The 18332-nt window shown below is 40.2% G+C and overlaps 1 protein-coding gene across 2 annotated transcripts in view; it reads right to left on the bottom strand.

Annotated features, from left to right (window-relative positions):
* NEB (nebulin) overlaps positions 1-18332 on the bottom strand; it is a 245400-nt gene that overhangs the window by 129787 nt on the left and 97281 nt on the right. For both annotated transcript variants that reach the window (XM_084810696.1, XM_084810706.1), the window contains exons 63-71: positions 18022-18129; positions 13132-13443; positions 12241-12444; positions 11729-11833; positions 11361-11468; positions 9780-10091; positions 5101-5304; positions 3731-3835; positions 3449-3556 (exon numbers count right to left, since the gene is read on the bottom strand). In XM_084810696.1, the coding sequence (XP_084666822.1) occupies positions 3449-3556; positions 3731-3835; positions 5101-5304; positions 9780-10091; positions 11361-11468; positions 11729-11833; positions 12241-12444; positions 13132-13443; positions 18022-18129 (1566 nt within the window). The remainder of the gene's footprint in view (positions 1-3448; positions 3557-3730; positions 3836-5100; positions 5305-9779; positions 10092-11360; positions 11469-11728; positions 11834-12240; positions 12445-13131; positions 13444-18021; positions 18130-18332) is intronic.

Below are 18332 nucleotides of genomic sequence, written 5' to 3' on the forward strand. Positions count from 1 at the left end.
ATTAGCAGTTCCCAGTTTGTCTACATATAGCTGAATAAATGCAATAAATGCACAATTGTCTGCACACAATTTTCATGAGCACTTGCCCTGTAATAAAGTTCTAGCATCTAAAGCACCCTTCATCTCTGTACTCTAAAGAGACTAGAGAGCCATCCTACGGTCCCAGGAGAGTCTCCAGGATCGTATGATGTTTTCTATGGCCTCTCCACCCCAGCCCTGCCAGTGAACCTCCTTTAGAGGTCTGTTTAGAGCAAAAACTAAACAGCAGGAGCACAGAGAGGTAAAAAATCACCTCCATCACTCCTCCTGCATGGCTGACAGCAGCCCAGCAGTGAACTGCATATGCAGAGTCTAACAAGAATGCAATTCTTAAGAAGTCCTAGCTTAGATATAAGCTAAGAAGCATTGCAGAAATATACTTACACTGCTCACGTTGACAGCATTAGCCCTGGAAAGCATGATTTCAGGTGTGTCTGGCATTATGTGGATCGTAGTTTTATCCTTATCCCAAGCTTCTCTATATTTAGGCTACAAAGAAAAATACAGAATCACTCAGGAATTCCTTTCGCACATGTGCACATATTCTTTCATAACCTTACTATCACTCTAGGATTATCTACTGACAGTCTATTGACAATCTATTGAATTGATACAAATAGAAGCTTCATGATATGAACTGATGGGAAAGTTTTGTAGCATTATTTGGCATACTAAAAACATATCATGCTACTGGAAGGAGTTAACATACGATACTGATTTGCTCAGCGTTGGTTTTGGCAAGGAGGACATCTGGTGTGTCAACGATGTTGGTGAATTTCAGGCGGTCAGCAGGAGTGCGATACATGTTGTCACTCAGGATGTCCTGGGCAAATTTCACCCTCTTCACTATCGGAGACTCATTTGGCATCCACCCAATCCCACGGAGCCACTCCAGATCTGACTTATACAAAGCCTATGAGAGACAAGATCAAAAAGGGAGAAAAAAGAGCTTCAATGCATCTCAAAAGAAATACTTTGTGCGGTAAATAAAAGCAATGGGACTTCAAGAAAGTAAGGATTAATTTTAGTCAATTATTTCAATGGGATTTAAGCACTACTATCTTTCACTGGGCTAAGCCAAAAACTAAGATGAAATAGATATTCAAACTAGATAAACAAATTAAGAAGTTATCAGAGGCTCTCCTACCACTAATTCCATTTCAAATCTGCATTTATTGCAGATGTGGAATGGCATTACGTTTTCTGAAATGGATAGAAAACCTAAATCCATGCTTGATATGAAAAATGTAGAGCGCTATCCCATACACATCTACTGAGGAGATTCAGAAGTCTCATTGAATTTAATGGAGCTTAATCCTAGTTAATAGAATTGGGTATATAATTGCACCATTAGAGTGACTGCCCTATTGATTAATTAGCTACTGGTGTGAGACATGTTAGAAATACCAAGTATGTTACATCACTCTTGTCTGCATGACATGTTTGGACACTCTATTTCCAGTGTCAGTGTTCCAGTACTGCCTCTCAACATACTCGAGTCCTGTTCAAATTCTGTGAAGATTCCCCGCTAGGACAAATGCTCATTAGCAAAACAACTGCAGATGTGATCAAGGAAATAAAGAGAGAATTAACAGATGGGAATCTTCTACAGCTGTCAGTCACAATGTCTCTTTTGTCTTATTCCACACCAACAATGTGTTTATGTGTGACCTTGCAAAATGTAGATATACTTACATCACTCTGTAGGTCGTATGCTTTCTTTGCCTGGATTACATCATTCTGGTCTGGCAGACAAGTCCACTGGTGCAAATAATGACGATAATCAACGTCGCTTGCCAACGCCTGCCCTTGCTTGGCTGCTTCGATGGCCACCATGTCAACTGGTATCGTGATCTTGGCTTTTGAATCGTGGTAAGCCTGCTTGTACAATCTGTCATTTTGCATCCTCAATACTTTGGCAGCCCAGGAAAGTTTAGGATCCGCCTTTACTGAAGGGCATCCGATGTAGTGGCCTTTCTGTTTCTCATGCGTTTCTTTGTACTTGTACTGAGCAGGAACGCAGGAAAATAAGAAGCGCAAATCATTAAAACAATTAAAAGGGGAAAATGAGTAGCTGTTCTCAGCGTTTCTGTTTTTAGGGAATTCAATTTTTAGGGGATTAAGTCATCAAGGTTCTTCAATTGCATGTTATTTTATAAAATAGTACATTACAGAAATATTAATGAGTGATTGCTATACATCCTGATCCAAAGTAATAGGATCCTTTTTTAAAAAATGGGTAATATATCTGGGTGCAAACTGTCCAAAGTGAGAATATGTTATTCCAAAGCAACAAGTCACAGGCAGAAATCCACAGTTTACCTGGGAGTAGGCCCCACTGAATATGGTGGAGTTAATTCCAAGTAAACATGCATACACTTGCTCTCAGATAGTATTTTGCCCCCTCTGCTTCTATAAACTAGTTTGTACTGATACAAGCAAATGGCAAATATTAGAGCTATTCTAAATATTACTGGAAAAGATAGGAACTACTTAGTTAATGAAGTAATGAAAACAAAGGAAAGGATATTAAAAAAGGATATTTTAAAAAAATAGAGCTAAATTTGGCAAAATTTCAAACTGTGTGAGCCCCGTGAAACACCACAAGAAACTTACATATGCAGTTTTGGAACACTTTTCTAACCCAAGCCAAATTCAAATGAATTTTGGAATAGAAAACTGTCTCAAAACAAATCCATCTCTGCAGTGTCAGAAGAAAGGCACTTATATCCGCTCCCCTGGTCCAGGTTTTGTTAAAAAAAAATCCCATTGGACATTTTTATCTCAGTGTTTCCATTGGCTGGGACAAAAATGTAATTCCATGGCAAAAATCAATATATTTCTTCAGATATTTCTGTCCCAGGCTCTTTTTTGTTTCCAGAAAGAAAAGTAACTTAAATATGCTTCCCTAGATCAGTTTTTGATGGAAAAAATTTACTCCAGCATTATAATATTTCTATTTAATCTTTAATTGAGAATTATATTTTTCACTGTTTTTGTAAATGATGCTGCATCTCATTGTGCATCACAACATTTTTATTTATTTAATTACTCTAAAACCTTAATTGTGCATTTTTGCACAAAAAAGTCAATCAAAGCTTGCTTGACCCATCTAGACAATTTGTATCCAACCTCCCTTCTTGATACCATATATCAAAATCCCTTCTGATCTCTACTATAAACAAAATAAAATAAAATGGGATGCCTTAGTCATTTAGAAGCGTTGGAGATATGAAATCATCATCAGTACAGAGTCAGTCTAATGGTCCTATATCATCCTTGCAGAACTAAAATGTCTACTTTTTTCTTTTGGTTTATTATTTTTGTAACAGCCATTTTGAAAGCCATAAGGGTAGGTACTTGGTTGTTGTTTTTATATAGAGGGTGTGACATTATAGCATCTACTTACATCACTAGCTATATCCCTCGATGCCTTTGCAGATCTAATTGGAATTGCATCAGCTCTCAGATCATATCCTTTCTCCTTTGCCTCTTCCCATCCCTGGATGTAAAGTTTCTATACGGGGTGATAAAAAGTACATGAATGTAAATTCACTTACTTATAATTTAAGCTGACACTTCCAATATTGTGTATTATAGTTCTTAAAAACCATACTTGTGAAGTGAAAAGAATCCCTAAATTATTAAAAATTCAGATTTGTAAAAGAATATTCTTTAAACATGTTCTTACATGGCTAATATTGGCTGAGTTTGCCTTTGCCAACAAAATCTCTGGAGTATCCGGCATGACATGAATGGTTATTTTATCAGCGTCCCAGGCTCCAGTGTATAGCCGCTATGGGGAAGCAGGAAAAAAAAGTTATTATTTTGTCTTAAGACATGCAGCGTTAGCATTTAAACAGAAGGAAATGGATGCCATTGCTACCATATCCATAAACCAAAAAATTGTTTTCGATTATACAAGCCCCATACACCTGTCTTTTCTTTGTTCTTTCTTTGTTTATCTTTTTTGCAGATTACTTACCTGGGGGCATCTCAATGATCTCTCCCCCCAAATACACATGGGGGCAAGCAAATCCATTTCCGCTCCGAATATAAAGACTTTTCTGTCATAACTTCTCTGTCAGAAATTTGTCAGGATTATCCGCTCAGAAGGGGCAAGTATGCCTGCAAATTTCATCCAATTATGCCAAAAATTTCTAATTATTTATTTAAAATGACTTTTAGGCCATCTTTAACGGTGAAAGCTTAAGAACTAAAAAGTTACAACCAGTCAAACTATAAAGACACCAAGCACAGAAGCCCGTGCACCGATATGTCTGAAATTTGTCAGGCTTCGTCTACTCAGAAAGGGCTACTGTGCCTGTAGTTTTCATCAATTCTGTCAAAAAGTAAAGAAAGTATAGCCATTTGTTCATTTTCCCCAATAAGGCAATGAGGAGACATATGTATATGAAGCCTTGGGTTTTCTAAAGTGAGGCTCCACTTCGACCCAAGGCAAAGCAGGTCATGCCCGAAGTAGTCCAAGTCTAATCAGCCCACTTTCCAAAGTGGGACCAAACCAATTCTTGTATTTGCTGCACACTTCTAAAAGCTAGTTCCTTTGTTTTGTTTTATGTTCTCTTGAGTAACAAAAATTACTCCTGTTCTGGGTAATTTTTGCCATGTGTTGTGAATGCATTCCAAATCTTTCAGTTCTGTTCTTCTTAATTCAATTTTCGTTCTTCCTTGGTCTCATTTGCCCACACTGCCCTTTGTTCCTACTAGTTGTGACACCCTATGTTATTTTTGCATTACCTCTGATGTGAAGTCATGGACATTTGTAAAAGAAAATCACATGGGCTGTCACAGCCAACTGGATTAATGCCAGAAAGGGTAAGTGAAGCAACTGCAAGGGCAAGAGAAATGAAGGAAAATGGCATCAGCAGGAAGTAGCAACTTGGAAAACAGAAGGACATGGATGGCAGCAAAACGACATGAATACTGAATGAGGGTTTTTTTGGCTATCGGTTTGGCTGTGCTGATTTGTGTTGTTTTCTAAGCAAATATTGACATCAGAGAACAACACAGACTGAGTAATACGTAAATTGGAAGCATCACCTTGTTCATTGTCTCAGCATTATGTCTTGCCAACTCCATCTCCAAAGAATCTGTGATGCTGGTAAACTTCAGTTGATCAGGAGGCTGGCGGTACTTCCTGTCGCTAAGGATTTCTCCCGCTCTCTTCACCTTCTCAACCTCCATGGAGCCAGCAGGAATCCACCCAATACCTTTCAGCCATTCCAGATCTGATTTGTAAATAGCCTGAAACATAAACAGAGATTTGGTAGGCATTTAGAGAAGCTATCAAGGTCACAAAACACAACAACTTTGGGGAGACAGTTTCTGGGTTCTAAACAGTCATTGGCAAACTGACCCCATCATAATTCATAAATTGCTTCCCAAGTTATGAATCCAAGGTTATAAACTCTGATGAAAGTTCTCTGTCACTATGAGATTTTAAAATATCTTCTAAGTTTTGCACAAGTGCGTCACCAAAGTGCATCTTGGGATTGTGACAGGCATAATATGGTGTTCTTTTCTGCCCTGTGCATCATGGCATCATGCATCCAAATGCATTTCTTCTCTGATTGGGTGTTAGTATGATTTGTTTACAATAGTAAATTGACAGGGAGGCACAGATGGAGGTAGTGGCTGCAGAAGCAGAACAAGGTGAAGCAGCTACAAAAATGCCTGTTCGTCACAGGACTTGGCACGTTGCTGACCCTGTCATGGAGGAGATCGCAGACTTTGGCTGCTGAGGCACATCACCCATGCAGCCCACACAGATGCAGAAAAATATAAATTAATTAATAATCTCAGTTCGAATTACAAAAATATTAAAGTTTGTTGGGTCAGAATCAGGGCTTGTTATACATTCAGGAATTCCAAACCTACTGGATTCAACTTAAAAATCGACTAATTTCAAGCTTCGTGGGATGACGAGTTATAAAGCACAAATAAACATGATATTATGCATACCCAAGGAACATTACTAGCAGTTACAACCGCCATCACCACCACCACTAGGGCTGCACAAACCACTACTGCTGCAACTAATACTCAATTAAGTCAAATGAGATGTGGTTATGCAGAGCACAGAAAAATGAGGAGATGAATAAAGGGAGAGGAAATATTAGATGTAATGGGGGATAGATAGATAGATGATAGATGATAGATGGATGGATGGATGGATAGATAGATAGATAGATAGATAGATAGATAGATAGCAACACACAGCATGTGTCGTTCCCCATTACTATGCATTATTTGCTGTAGAAATCAATGAAAAACCAGGATTCAGGATCTTCCCCCTTTTCTTTCTTTCTTTCTTTCTTTCTTTCTCTTTCTTTCTTTCTTTCCTTCCTTCCTTCCTTCCTTCCTTCCTTCCTCCCCCCCATTACATCCCTGCCTCCTTTGTTGCTTTGTATCTTCCTGCCAGTAATGGTGTCAGGGTCCCCTGACCCTCAGATGTCATTCAGTAATGACAGCATTTTATAGATTCAGACCTCCCCATGCACCACCACAGTGGCCACTGCTAGAAAGTTCTATGGTTTGGGATTTTTAGTTTATTTTCTTGGAGGTGTCTCCACAAGCGATTTAGTGCGAGTTGGCTGTGTTTGGAAGTCATTCAGGGCACATGATGTCATGGTCATCTCACAGCCATCCTGGGGATTTTCATGGAAAAAGTGGTTTTCTGAGACTACTTTTATTTTGATTGTTTTCCTTAATTCAGCTTGTCTGCACTTCTGTTGCAGTGTGTACCAACCATCCGCATTTACATCAGCATGATAGCCCTGCCCAGGGGTGTGTCTTTCACCTGTCCGTGACCTCACAGAGCCCAGTCAAGGGGTGCTCCGGCAAAGTTTCCCCTCCATGTGTTTCCCCAATGTTTCTGCCATTTAGCAGCTGGACATTCAGGAGTTCTGAGCTACCTCATGGTATTTATTTGCCTTGCCTACCACTAAACTCTGGCAGCCATCCCCCCAAAAATATAGATGTGCTCTGCTCGGCAGCCTCTACCTTTAAAATAAAAATCCCCTTAAAAGCGTAACGTCAAAATAGCACATTGCCGCTTCATCGTGAACCTGAAGTAAGCACTCCAGTTTCACCAACCACAGAGTGCAGTTATTTACAAGTGGGGTATGGGGTGGGTGGATATAGAGTAAAAAAAGTGGAGAGACCAATGAGTGAGGCTTGTTTCTCTCCCCTGTCCAGGCTTCCCACTGCTACTGCATTATGAATTCTCCCATAAACCAGAAAGAACATTACTGTAATTAAGCAATAAAGCAGAGATGGGATTTTAAATAACTGGAAAATCAAAGAACATCAAAGAACCCCTCATATTACCACAGTGGTGGTGACACTCAATCACTTTAGTTAGCCTGCTTCAGTCTTTAACATTCCTGCCCTTCTGTGCATGTTTACTCAGAAGGAAGAAATAAATCTCACTCCCCTGCAGTGAAAAGGTTAAAGGCTAACTGAATGAATGAATTCTTTTATTACTGTCACAGACCAGCAAAACGCTAATTGTAGTAAAGCGCTCTTTCGCTTCTCCCCTGCTCTCTTAGATCACTATTGCAACAGTGTGCTTCTTTAATGTTCTGTAGTTTCTCTGTTATGTAAAAACACTTCTCCACTTTATCACAGTAATGATCTTGCCTTCTAATAATAATAACAGCAACAACAACAACAACAACAACAACAATAATAATAATAATAATAATAAAATATTCCTCTTTTTGTTTCTCAGAACTCCTCTGGGAGATGTTGGCTGCAATTGTAAACCCACTTACAGGGAAGGAAGCCGCAGTGAACCCAATGGGGCTTCCTTCTGAGTAGAAATGCATAGGATTGAAATGTTCTCCATTTCTAGCTCCCCCGCCCCCAATTTCACCACATCCCAGCAATCTGTTGAGGAGTTACTGCTCCCCACCCCATTTTTCTCCATGTGTGCAGTTTTGCCTACTGCTTCCAACCGCTCCCCCCCACCCCCACTTATTTCTTACTTCTGAATAAACATGCACAGAAGAGGGAAACGTTAAAGATTGAAAGCAGACTACCTAAAGTGATTGAGTGATTGAGTGTCCCCACTAATGCAGTAACGTGAGGGGTCTCTGCTGTGCATTTAGTCCTGTCACTATTGCGCTATTGCAGTCTTAGGGGGAAAATAATTTTTGTTTAAAATGGGTGGGGAGGGTCGGACATAGGCTGGGGAGGGTGGGAGCACTAACACACATACTGGCCAGAGAAAGCAGAAGGGGTGGAACAAGGTGAGAGTGGGGGGGTGGGGACAGGCTCTCTAAATGATGATATGGACAAGACTTCACCCAGTAGCCAGCCAAACAATTTGAAGTAAACTGTGTGTGACCTGCCAAGAGCCCCAGGCTAGCTTTGGGATAATCCTTGTTTTCGACCCCTGTGTGCCCCAGACAGAGCAGATTTGACTCCAGTACAAACCTCAACAAAGTGGATAGTGAACTAAACCCATTACTGTGGAGATTCCCCCCTTGTGAGGGTTCACTCACATATGCAAGTCATCACTTCATGTTTCAGCTACTACATGTTGAAAATGTATGTGTGCACAGGAATTCATTCATAATATCACATCTTTTAAGGTATATTTTCATTGTTTGGTCTGCAATCTTGCACAAACTTGTTCAGGAGTAAGCCCCATAGTTGATGTCTTATTGTCTTGATGACATCATTAGGAAAGCTTATGGAATCTGTTTCTACTGGACTTTCTGGAATTCTGATGTTTCACTTTAGCAGAACGGAAATCAAAATGTTAGAATCTGTGATGATTCTGGAAGTATATTTCTAAAAGTTTGCATGCACGCGCACGTGCACACACACACACACACACACACACATTATTTTAAAATTCTGTTCATTAAAACACCTGGTTTAAGTTTTTTCCAGAATTGCAGAATTATGCAACTGCACAATTGATTTTTTCATAATAAAAATATTGTGCATGCTTTTAAAATCGGGATTAAAAATTTGTCCCAATTAAAAAGAATTTTTCCCACAGGCATGCGAACAGTGGTTTGTTGTTGTTTTACATTTAAAATGAGTATTGTGAGGATACATGTACATAATCCACTACTGACATTCCAAAATCTGCAGTTGCTGCCAGAATTCCAACAGAGCAGAACTCAAGGCATATCAGAAATGTCAGAACAATAAAGAGTGGAACTGAGGAATCCATTCATCTCTATTTATTACAGGATGACTCGCAGGTGAATATATAAACTGTCTCCACCAAAAAAGTATTGTGTTGGCATTTGACACTGGATGATATAAAGTTCCAACTGTGGTGATTAATCTGTGATGGCTGATTCACACATGTCTGAAGTCGCCCTAGGACACATTAGGTTATATCCAATTGGTGTCCTTCCATTGACGGAAGTCTCTCTGATCCAGCAGAGCTTCCATCAGTGAAACAGAGAGGGAGGCAGTATTGATTTACTCTCCCTGAACCCTGCATTCTCTCATCACCCATCAAAATCTGATCCAGAGGACATAGGAAGCCTTTGGAACAGAATGGGAGGTGGTGCGGTGTGCTGCATATGTGTGAGCATGGAATCTACAGAAATCACTGCGTTTCCCATTCCACTGACAGAAGCCTCTGCTAGATTAAAGACATTCCATCAGCAGAGGGAAACTTATGGGATGCAATCTGTTATGTTAAAGCGCACGTATTCATTTGCTGTATGTATTTTGCATATCATACTCACATCACTCTGTAGATCATAGGCCTTTCTAGCTTGGATGACATCATTCTGATCTGGCAGACACGTCCACTCGTGCAGGTAATTGCGGTAATCAATATCGCTGACCAGTTTCTGGCAATTCTTGGCCAGCAAGATCCCCAGCATATCCACAGGAGTGGAATACTTGGTCTTCCATTTCTCAAAGTCTTTCTTATATTCCCTCTCACTCTGCATCTTGGCTACATTCATAGAATGCATAATTTTAGGATCATCCTCTACGCTGCGAGCTCCCACATGGTGTCCAAGTTGCTTGCGGTAGCCTTCCTTATATTTGTACTGAAATAAATGCAGAGGTATAAATCAATGACCCAGATGAATACTTATCAAGTAACTGCATTATGAACCCACCCCTTTTGTGGGTTAACTTTGTAGGGCATAGTCTGAAGGTACATGAGGCAGCCACCTTGCTGAAGCTAAGCAGGTTTGGGTCTGGTCAGTGCTTGGAGGGGAGACTACCTGGGACCCACATGTAACCACCTTGAGTTCCATGATGGAAGAAAGGTGGGATATAAATCAATCAATCAATCAATCAATCAATCTCAATAAGCATGCAGAATAGAATTACCTTAACTTGTCCATGATTCCTTCCCAAGGATATGGACCAAAATATTAGTTCATGAAAATGGTTTCACTTATCACCTTCACATATCGCTGATGGTTTCTAGTGATTTGCCTCATTTAATTTGGTTTTACTCCATCCCATCACGATTCTCAAGTAAACTGTCTGTCCTTTGGAAGGTCCTGCTCTAATTTGGAGGATATTATAACAGTATTTTCCCCAGCAGATATCATCTTTAGTTTCTTTTTTCTGTCTTTTGCCATCTATGTTCTCCCTTTCATTTCTCATTGCTTACACATATTCTCTTTTGGCAAGGTATGTTTCTTTCTTCAAGCTTTTACACTTCTATGGATGGGATTGGAAGACCTATTTTAGGCAGTCCCAAGGTCTTGATCATGCCTAGTGGCATTTTAACTACATACACACATGTTTCCACAGTTAAAAGTACTTTGCTATATGGCATTGGAGGGGGTAGAGAGTGCTTTCATGGACCGCAGCACCGCAGTCTTCTGGATGTGCAGAATTAGTTGCATAGTTCTTTGGATCCTACCTCACATTAATACATCTCTATTTATTCTCCAGCTTTTATAATTGTTTAAAGCTACCTTCACTACTCATGCCTATATCTCTCCCCACTTTTCTCAATGTCAACCTGCAATTTGCAGCTTTTAAATGCCCATCTCTATTTACTGTACTTATCATCCATTTTCTTTGGCATTTTTTTCCTATACTCTCTCCTTACTGCCGATGAAGAATCACACTGCTGCATTTTATAATTCATGGGATGAATTAGTCCTTTAACAAATAAAACTAAATCATCATAGAAATTCTCAGTCGAGTACTTTCTTTCATAGACATTCTATGCATTCACCACAGTAGTTACTCATTCTGTAGAATACAGCCTACAATTTGCACTGTTTTTAAAAGCAATAATGCTTTCCTATAAAAAAAAAGATTGCTATATATTGAACAAAATGGCTACACACATCACTGGCAATATTTCTGGATGCCTTGGCAGCTTGAATTGGGATAGCATCAATACGCAGGTCATAGCCTTCCTTCTTTGATTCCTCCATAGCCAGTTTGTACAATTTCTGCAAGAAAGGACATTTTTACTTCAGCATTATCCAGACCAACTTCCTTCATGTTGCAAATATAGATAATTTCCCATAATTTACTGGGGTGCAGTTCAGAACTTGGCTGCACTGCATTGACTAAACCCCCTCCAGGGTAACTCAGGCAACTGAGCCCAACGTACCATAGCCATGCTATGGCATTTTTTGCAATTGGTTGGAACAGGCACAATCTCTCTTGATATGATTGGGAGAGCTCTTTTGTTCATCCCGATACTCACCTCACTATAGTTTAGTTTGTTGAGTTTTGCTAGCATGATTTCAGGAGTGTCAGGCATAACATGGATAGTAGTCTTGTCTTTATCCCAAGCTTCAGTATACAAGCGCTGTGGGACAGCATAAGCACAAGAGATATCTGTTATAATAACAATCATTCAGTAATCTTGGTGTTTTTAAGGAGAGGAGCTCCTGTGAAATCAAATTCAAATGGTTTTGCTGAGAGGGAATTTCATTACTTGGAGCCAGATAGTATAATAGTTAGGGCATTAGGCTAGAACTGGAAAATATCAGGTTCAAATCTTCACTCAGTCACGAAGTTCACTGAATGACCCTGAAGGAAAGGAAAGGTTCCTCCTATGCAAGCACCGGGTCGTTACTGAGGGAGAGGGACGCCGCTTGCACTGGCATTTTCATGGCAGACTATAGCGGGGTGGTTATTATCTCTCAGTCTAACCCTACCACGCAAGGTTGTTGTGATTATCTCCAGTATGTGTGACAGATAAGTGGTGCTCACCTTATTCATTGTTTCTGCATTATGCTTGGCCAAAGCCATTTCTAGAGAATCTGTCACACTGGTGAATGTGAATTGGTCTGGCGGTTGGCGATACAGCTTTTCACTTAGGATCTCTCCGGCCTTCTTGGCTTTTTCAATATCCAGTGAACCAATGGGGACCCAACCAATACCTTTCAGCCACTCAAGGTCTGACCTGTAGCAATTCTGTGAATAAGAAATTCAAGAAGAAGACAATTTAGCACTCCAGCCAACAATCACTTTAATCATAAGTATATTATTCTTAATAGCTGGATGCTTCAGTTTCTGAAATAGGTAATGGTGAGGGAACACAAGCCACAATCCTAGAAACTTCCTTAAATATGCCTAAGAATGTGCCCATGTGCAGAGGGACTTTGACTTCATTTTGGGAAGGAGCAGAAGCTCTACTTGCAAGTATGTCCATGTGAAAGAAGATGCCGTTTGGGATGGAAAGAAACAGAAAAAGCCAAAAGTCCCAGGGGAGTATGGTGGTTCTCTGGATTAGGGTGAGCATGTGTGTCTGTGTGTAATTTATGTTGTACATACTGTACATACACGCACTACACACACAGTATTTATAGTGACAGCAATTTGTGATGGAGCTGTTCCTCTGCATTTTGTCTGTGCTGCTTCTTCACATGTTCCAGATTTAAGGATGTGGGATTAAAAACTTCTGGAATTGGAACTGGGCTAAGAGAAAAGAGGCTAAAGTGATAGAGCAAGGTAGGAGGGCTCCGTTCCACTCACCTATGTGCCCCTTCTGGTGTAAAAATTTGAACCCACCATTTTATACATGCTTGGGCAGACATGTGAGTAAGCAAATGTAGCTGCCTCTGTCATGTCTAATTTGGACCTAACATAAATGCTACTCACATCACTTTGTAGATCATAGGCCTTTCTAGCGTGGATGACATCATTCTGATCTGGCAGACATGTCCACTCGTGCAGGTAATTGCGGTAATCAATATCGCTGACCAGTTTCTGGCAATTCTTGGCCAGCAAGATCCCCAACATATCTACAGGACTGGAATACTTTGTCTTCCATTTCTCAAAGTCTTTCTTATATTCCCTCTCACTCTGCATCTTGGCTACATTCATTGAATGCACAATTTTAGGATCATCCTCTACGCTGCGTGCTCCAACATGGTGTCCAAGTTGCTTTCGATAGCCTTCCTTATATTTATACTGTTGGCAAGAATAACAAGCAGTTTAAAACGTAACATTTTACTTAGACATAACACTTTAACTCATAAGTTGAGGATACGGTCTATATCCTGGACTATGTGGTTTCTCACAAAACAAGCTGCTTGTGATGGCTTTCTTTGTATCTGCACTGAAATAAATGGACATGCATACTATAAAGTATCTACCCAGAATAGTACATACCAGGTAATTTCTTTGTATAATAAAATAAGAAGAGCAGTGCTGGATAAGACCAAGGGTTCATCTAGTTCAGCATTCTGTTCATACAGTGGCCAACCAGCTGCCCACGGGAAAACCACAAGCAAAATATCAGTGCAACAGCAGCTTCTTGCCCATGTTCCCCAGTAACTGGTGTACATAGGCAAACTGCCTGTGATACTGGAGGTAGCATATAGCCATCACAGCCATTGATAGCCTTATGCTCCATGAATTTGTCCAATCCCTTTAAAACCCATCCAAATTGGTGGCCATCACTACATCTTGTGGAAGGGAATTCCATAGCTTAATTATGCACTGTGTGAAGAAGTACTTCCTTTTATCTGTCCTAAATCTCCCACCTGTCAGCTTCATGGGATAACCCTGGGTTCTAGTATTATGAGGGAGTGAGAAAAATATCTCCCTCTCCACTTTCTCTACACTGTGCATAATTTTGTACACCTCTATCATGTCTCCCTTTGCTCACCTTTTTTCTAAGGTAAACAATCCCAGATGTTGAAACCTTTCTTCATAGGGGAGGTATTCCAGCCCCTTGATCATTTTAGTTGCCTTTTTCTGCTCTTTTTCCAACTCTACAATATCCTTTTTTAGGTGCAGTGACCAGAACTGTACATGTGTGGTTGTACCATAGATTTGTAGAGGGGGGCGGCTATGATCTTGGCAGTTTTATTCTCAATTCCTTTCCTAATTATGCCTAACATGGAGTTTGCCTCTTTTAGAGCAGCCACACACTGGGTCAACATTTTCATCGAGCTGTCCACCATAGCCCCAAGATCTCTTTCCTGGTCAGTCACTGCTAGCTCCAGTCCCATCAGCTTATACCTGAAGTTCTCCGACATGCATCACTTTACACTTGCCTACATTGAACCACATTTGCCATTTTGGTTCCCATCCCCCAAGTAAGTTTGAAGAGATCCTTTTGGAACTCTTCACAATCCCTTTTTGTTTACTACCAAAATAATTTGGGGCCATCAGCAAACTTGGCCACTTCATTGCTCATTCCTAATTCCAGATAATTTACGAATGAGCTGACAACCAGTACAGATCCCTGTGGGACCCCACAATTTACATTCCTCAGTTGGATTTATTACCATTTATCCCTACTCTCTGCTTTCTGTTCTTTAACAATAACTGATCCATGGGAGGATCTCTCTTCTTATTCCATGTCTACGAAGTTTGCTCAGGAATCTTTGATGAGGGACTTTGTCAAAAGCTTTTTGGAAGTCCAAGTGAACAATGTCCATTGGATCAGCCTTGTCCATATGTTTATTGACACTCTCAAATGACTCTAAAAGGTTAGTGAGACAGAACTTAACTTTTGTGTTATATTAATTCTTTTTCAGCAGGGCTTCTTCTTCTATATGCCTATTAATTTTATCTTTAATAATGCTTTCAATCAATTTACCCAGAACAGTTGTTAAACTAACCAGCCTGTAATTTCCTGGATCCTTCCTGGATCCCTTTTTAAAAATTGGTGTTACATTGGCCATTTTCCAGTCCTCTGGTACAGAGGCTGATCTTAGGGACATGTTACATATTTTTGTTAGAAGATCAGCAATTTCATATTTGAGTTCTTTAAGAAATCTAAGATGGAGACCATCTGGGCCCAGTGATTTATTCACTTTGTCAGTAAGGTTGAAACTTAATCTTCTGTTACCACTATTTGCATCAGTTCCACAGACCCCCTTCCTGGAAACATCCGTTCAGGCACAGGTATCTGTCCTATATCTTCTGCAGTGAAGACAGAGAAAAATAATTCATTCAGCTTCTCTGCAGTCTCCTTATCCTCATTTAAGTCCATTGTCATCCAATAGTCCAACTGCGTCCCTAGGTGGTTTCCTGCTTGTGATATATTTAAAGAATTCTTTATTGTTGGCCTTGATGTTGTTAGCGATAAGCTTCTTAACATACTTTTAAAAAAACCTCTCATTGTCTGCTTGCATCTCCTTTGTGCACTATTGCGCTGCCTTTTGTTTTTCTCATTTGGGCAAGAGTTCCATTTTCTGAAGGAAGCTTTCTTTTCTCTAATAGCTTACTTGAAACTACCCATTAACCATACTTGTGACCTCTTGGACTTAGTGTTACTTTTCCTAACCTGTGGTATACACTCTAGCTGAGCTTCTCTTATTGTGGTTTTGAGTAACCTCCAAGCATTTTGAAGGGAACCCTCTGGACTCCCCCTTTCAACTTCCTTTTTACCAGTTCCTTCATTTCAGAGAAGTTTCCTCTTTTGAAGTCAAATGTGACTGTGTTAGACTTCCTTAGCAATTTCCCACTTAAATATATATTAAATCTGATAGCACTGTGGTCACTGTTTCCAACTGGTTCAACAGCACTTGCATCTCATACTAGGTCCTGGGTAGCACCACTTAGGATTAAATCCAGAGTCATCTCTCCTCTGGTCAGTTCCATGACCAACTGTTCTAGGCACAGTTGTTTTGGGCATCAAGAAATGTAACCCTTGTGACTGGAACATGCATTCATCCAGTCAATGTGGGGGTAATTGAAATCACCCATTATTACAGCAGTTCCTTGTGCAGAGGCCTCCCTGATTTCGTTTTCCATCTCACTATCACCCTGAGCATTCTGTTCTTGGGGCTGATAGCATGTTCCTAGTACTAAATTAGCTTTGGAGCCCAGTTCTGTCACTGCCAGTGCTTCTGTGGAGGAATCTGAATATGTAACAGATTAGGCCTTAGAAGTCTATCATCTACAGTAAATAATGCATGCAGAGACACAAGAAAAAAAAGCCCAAAAAGGCCGATGGGAACTAACCTGCACATCTTTAGCTTAAGTTTCTTTGCTTTGTGAAAGCATATATGTGAATGTATAACGTGAATTAATTTTGTATGACTTTGTGCTATGGTTTAGAGGGGTTACTGTATGTGGAGTCAGTTTGGGTGTCACCAGGGCAAGAGTATATTCACAGACAGAGAGAGTGAGCTGGTTAGCATTCTGTTGCCAACCCTAATTTTTTTTGTCTAAGGAGCTTAGGATGTCAAATTGCTATTGCAGTGAAGTGGTTTTGCTGCAACGGAAATCTAGGAGAGTATTGTAGGGTTTTTTGAGAGCTCAGATCTACTTCTTTGCTTCCTTCCTGGGGAAGAAAGACTGCTGATACTGCCCAGGCTTGGAGTTGAACTGCGTGCTTGAGGAGCTCAGACTGCTGTCCTTGAGGAACTACATCTGCTTCACAGACCAGAACATGACAGCCTCGGTGGAGTAGGAGTCCAGTAGCTGATGGTTTCCAGAGTCAATGCCAAAAGTGAAAACCCTTTCTTTCCTTGGAGCTATCTCAATCCAATTGTGTCATCAGTGGCAAATTCATCCATGGGACACTGCCAAGCCATTCAGGTGACTGAGCTCAGCTACCCCATAAAGGACTTATTGATGCTGCCTGTTCAGGAGCAACTCTACTCAGTTGGGATACCTTGGCTTCATGTTACCTCTCAATCAATTTTCTGTTGACTGACACACTTCTGTCCAGATGTGTGAATGGGAAAGCTTTACCCCAAGCAGGACTAGCTCCCTTGTTTGTAAAAGGTGAGGTATATGTTACTGATACAATGAAGAAAAAGAAATATAAAATGTAAGCCCATCAAGGTGTGAAGCAGCAATAATGTAAATAATGAAAACTGCTCACAATGAAGATGTGATATTCTGTCTGGACTGAGCTTCTCTGATCTTAGGCTTTGAGCTGAGTTTTCTTTTAAGTTCTCCAGAATAAAAAGAATCAGTCTGAGTACAAAGAAAAACTGAACCAAAGGAATATTCTTCTCTTTGAAGTGTGAATAAGAAGTTGTTATTGTAATAAAGAAGTTCCCCAGCACCCTCTAGCACTTCGGCAACTATACAGAACTAGGAATTAATCATTCTAGCCTCCGAGGGCAGGTATCTGATATAACAGTATTAAAAGTAGCCCTTCTTTCACCTTTCTGTATATGGTGACTATAAATATTAGTCTAAACCAAACGGGATTTACCTCTTTAGAAATATACTTGGGAGTCATTGCTTTTAGCCGGACACACTTCTGAATTACCATGTATATCAGCCTTCCTCCACCTGGTGCCCTTCAGATGCATTGGACTACAACTCCCATCATTGTCAGCCAACATGGCCATTGGCCAGGCTGCCTGGAGATGATGGGAACTGTAGTCCAACACATCTGAAGAGCACCAGGTTGGGGAAGGCTGATATAAATATATAACTGAGCCGTAAGTTTAAGTCCCATTAAACTTAACAGGGCTTACTTCCTTGTAAAAATAGTTCAGATCTGGCTATTCACCTGGAACCATTTCCAAGAGCAAGAATACATTTGAGAGACCCAACTAAATAGCTACTCACGTCACTGGCAATATTTCTTGATGCCTTGGCAGCTTGGATTGGAATTGCATCAATTCGCAAATCATAACCTCTCTTCCTTGCCTCTTCCAGGGAAAGTTTATATAGACTCTTTTGAAGAGAGAAAGAGATTTATTTAAATACTCAGTTTTGACTGAATATTAAATGTTTCCTTCCTTTGTAAGGCAAGCTGAATACACAGGCAGAATATAGAAGTATTATTACATGACCTCTTCAGCATTATTTTAGTAAGACACAGGGGGAGAAGTACTTTGTTCAGACATGTTACCCAACTTATTAACTGGTATACCAGC

This window comes from Heloderma suspectum, chromosome 1 (genome assembly GCF_057233095.1).
Source record: "Heloderma suspectum isolate Gila_16-S chromosome 1, 16-S_ref, whole genome shotgun sequence".
Taxonomy (NCBI): domain Eukaryota; kingdom Metazoa; phylum Chordata; class Lepidosauria; order Squamata; family Helodermatidae; genus Heloderma; species Heloderma suspectum.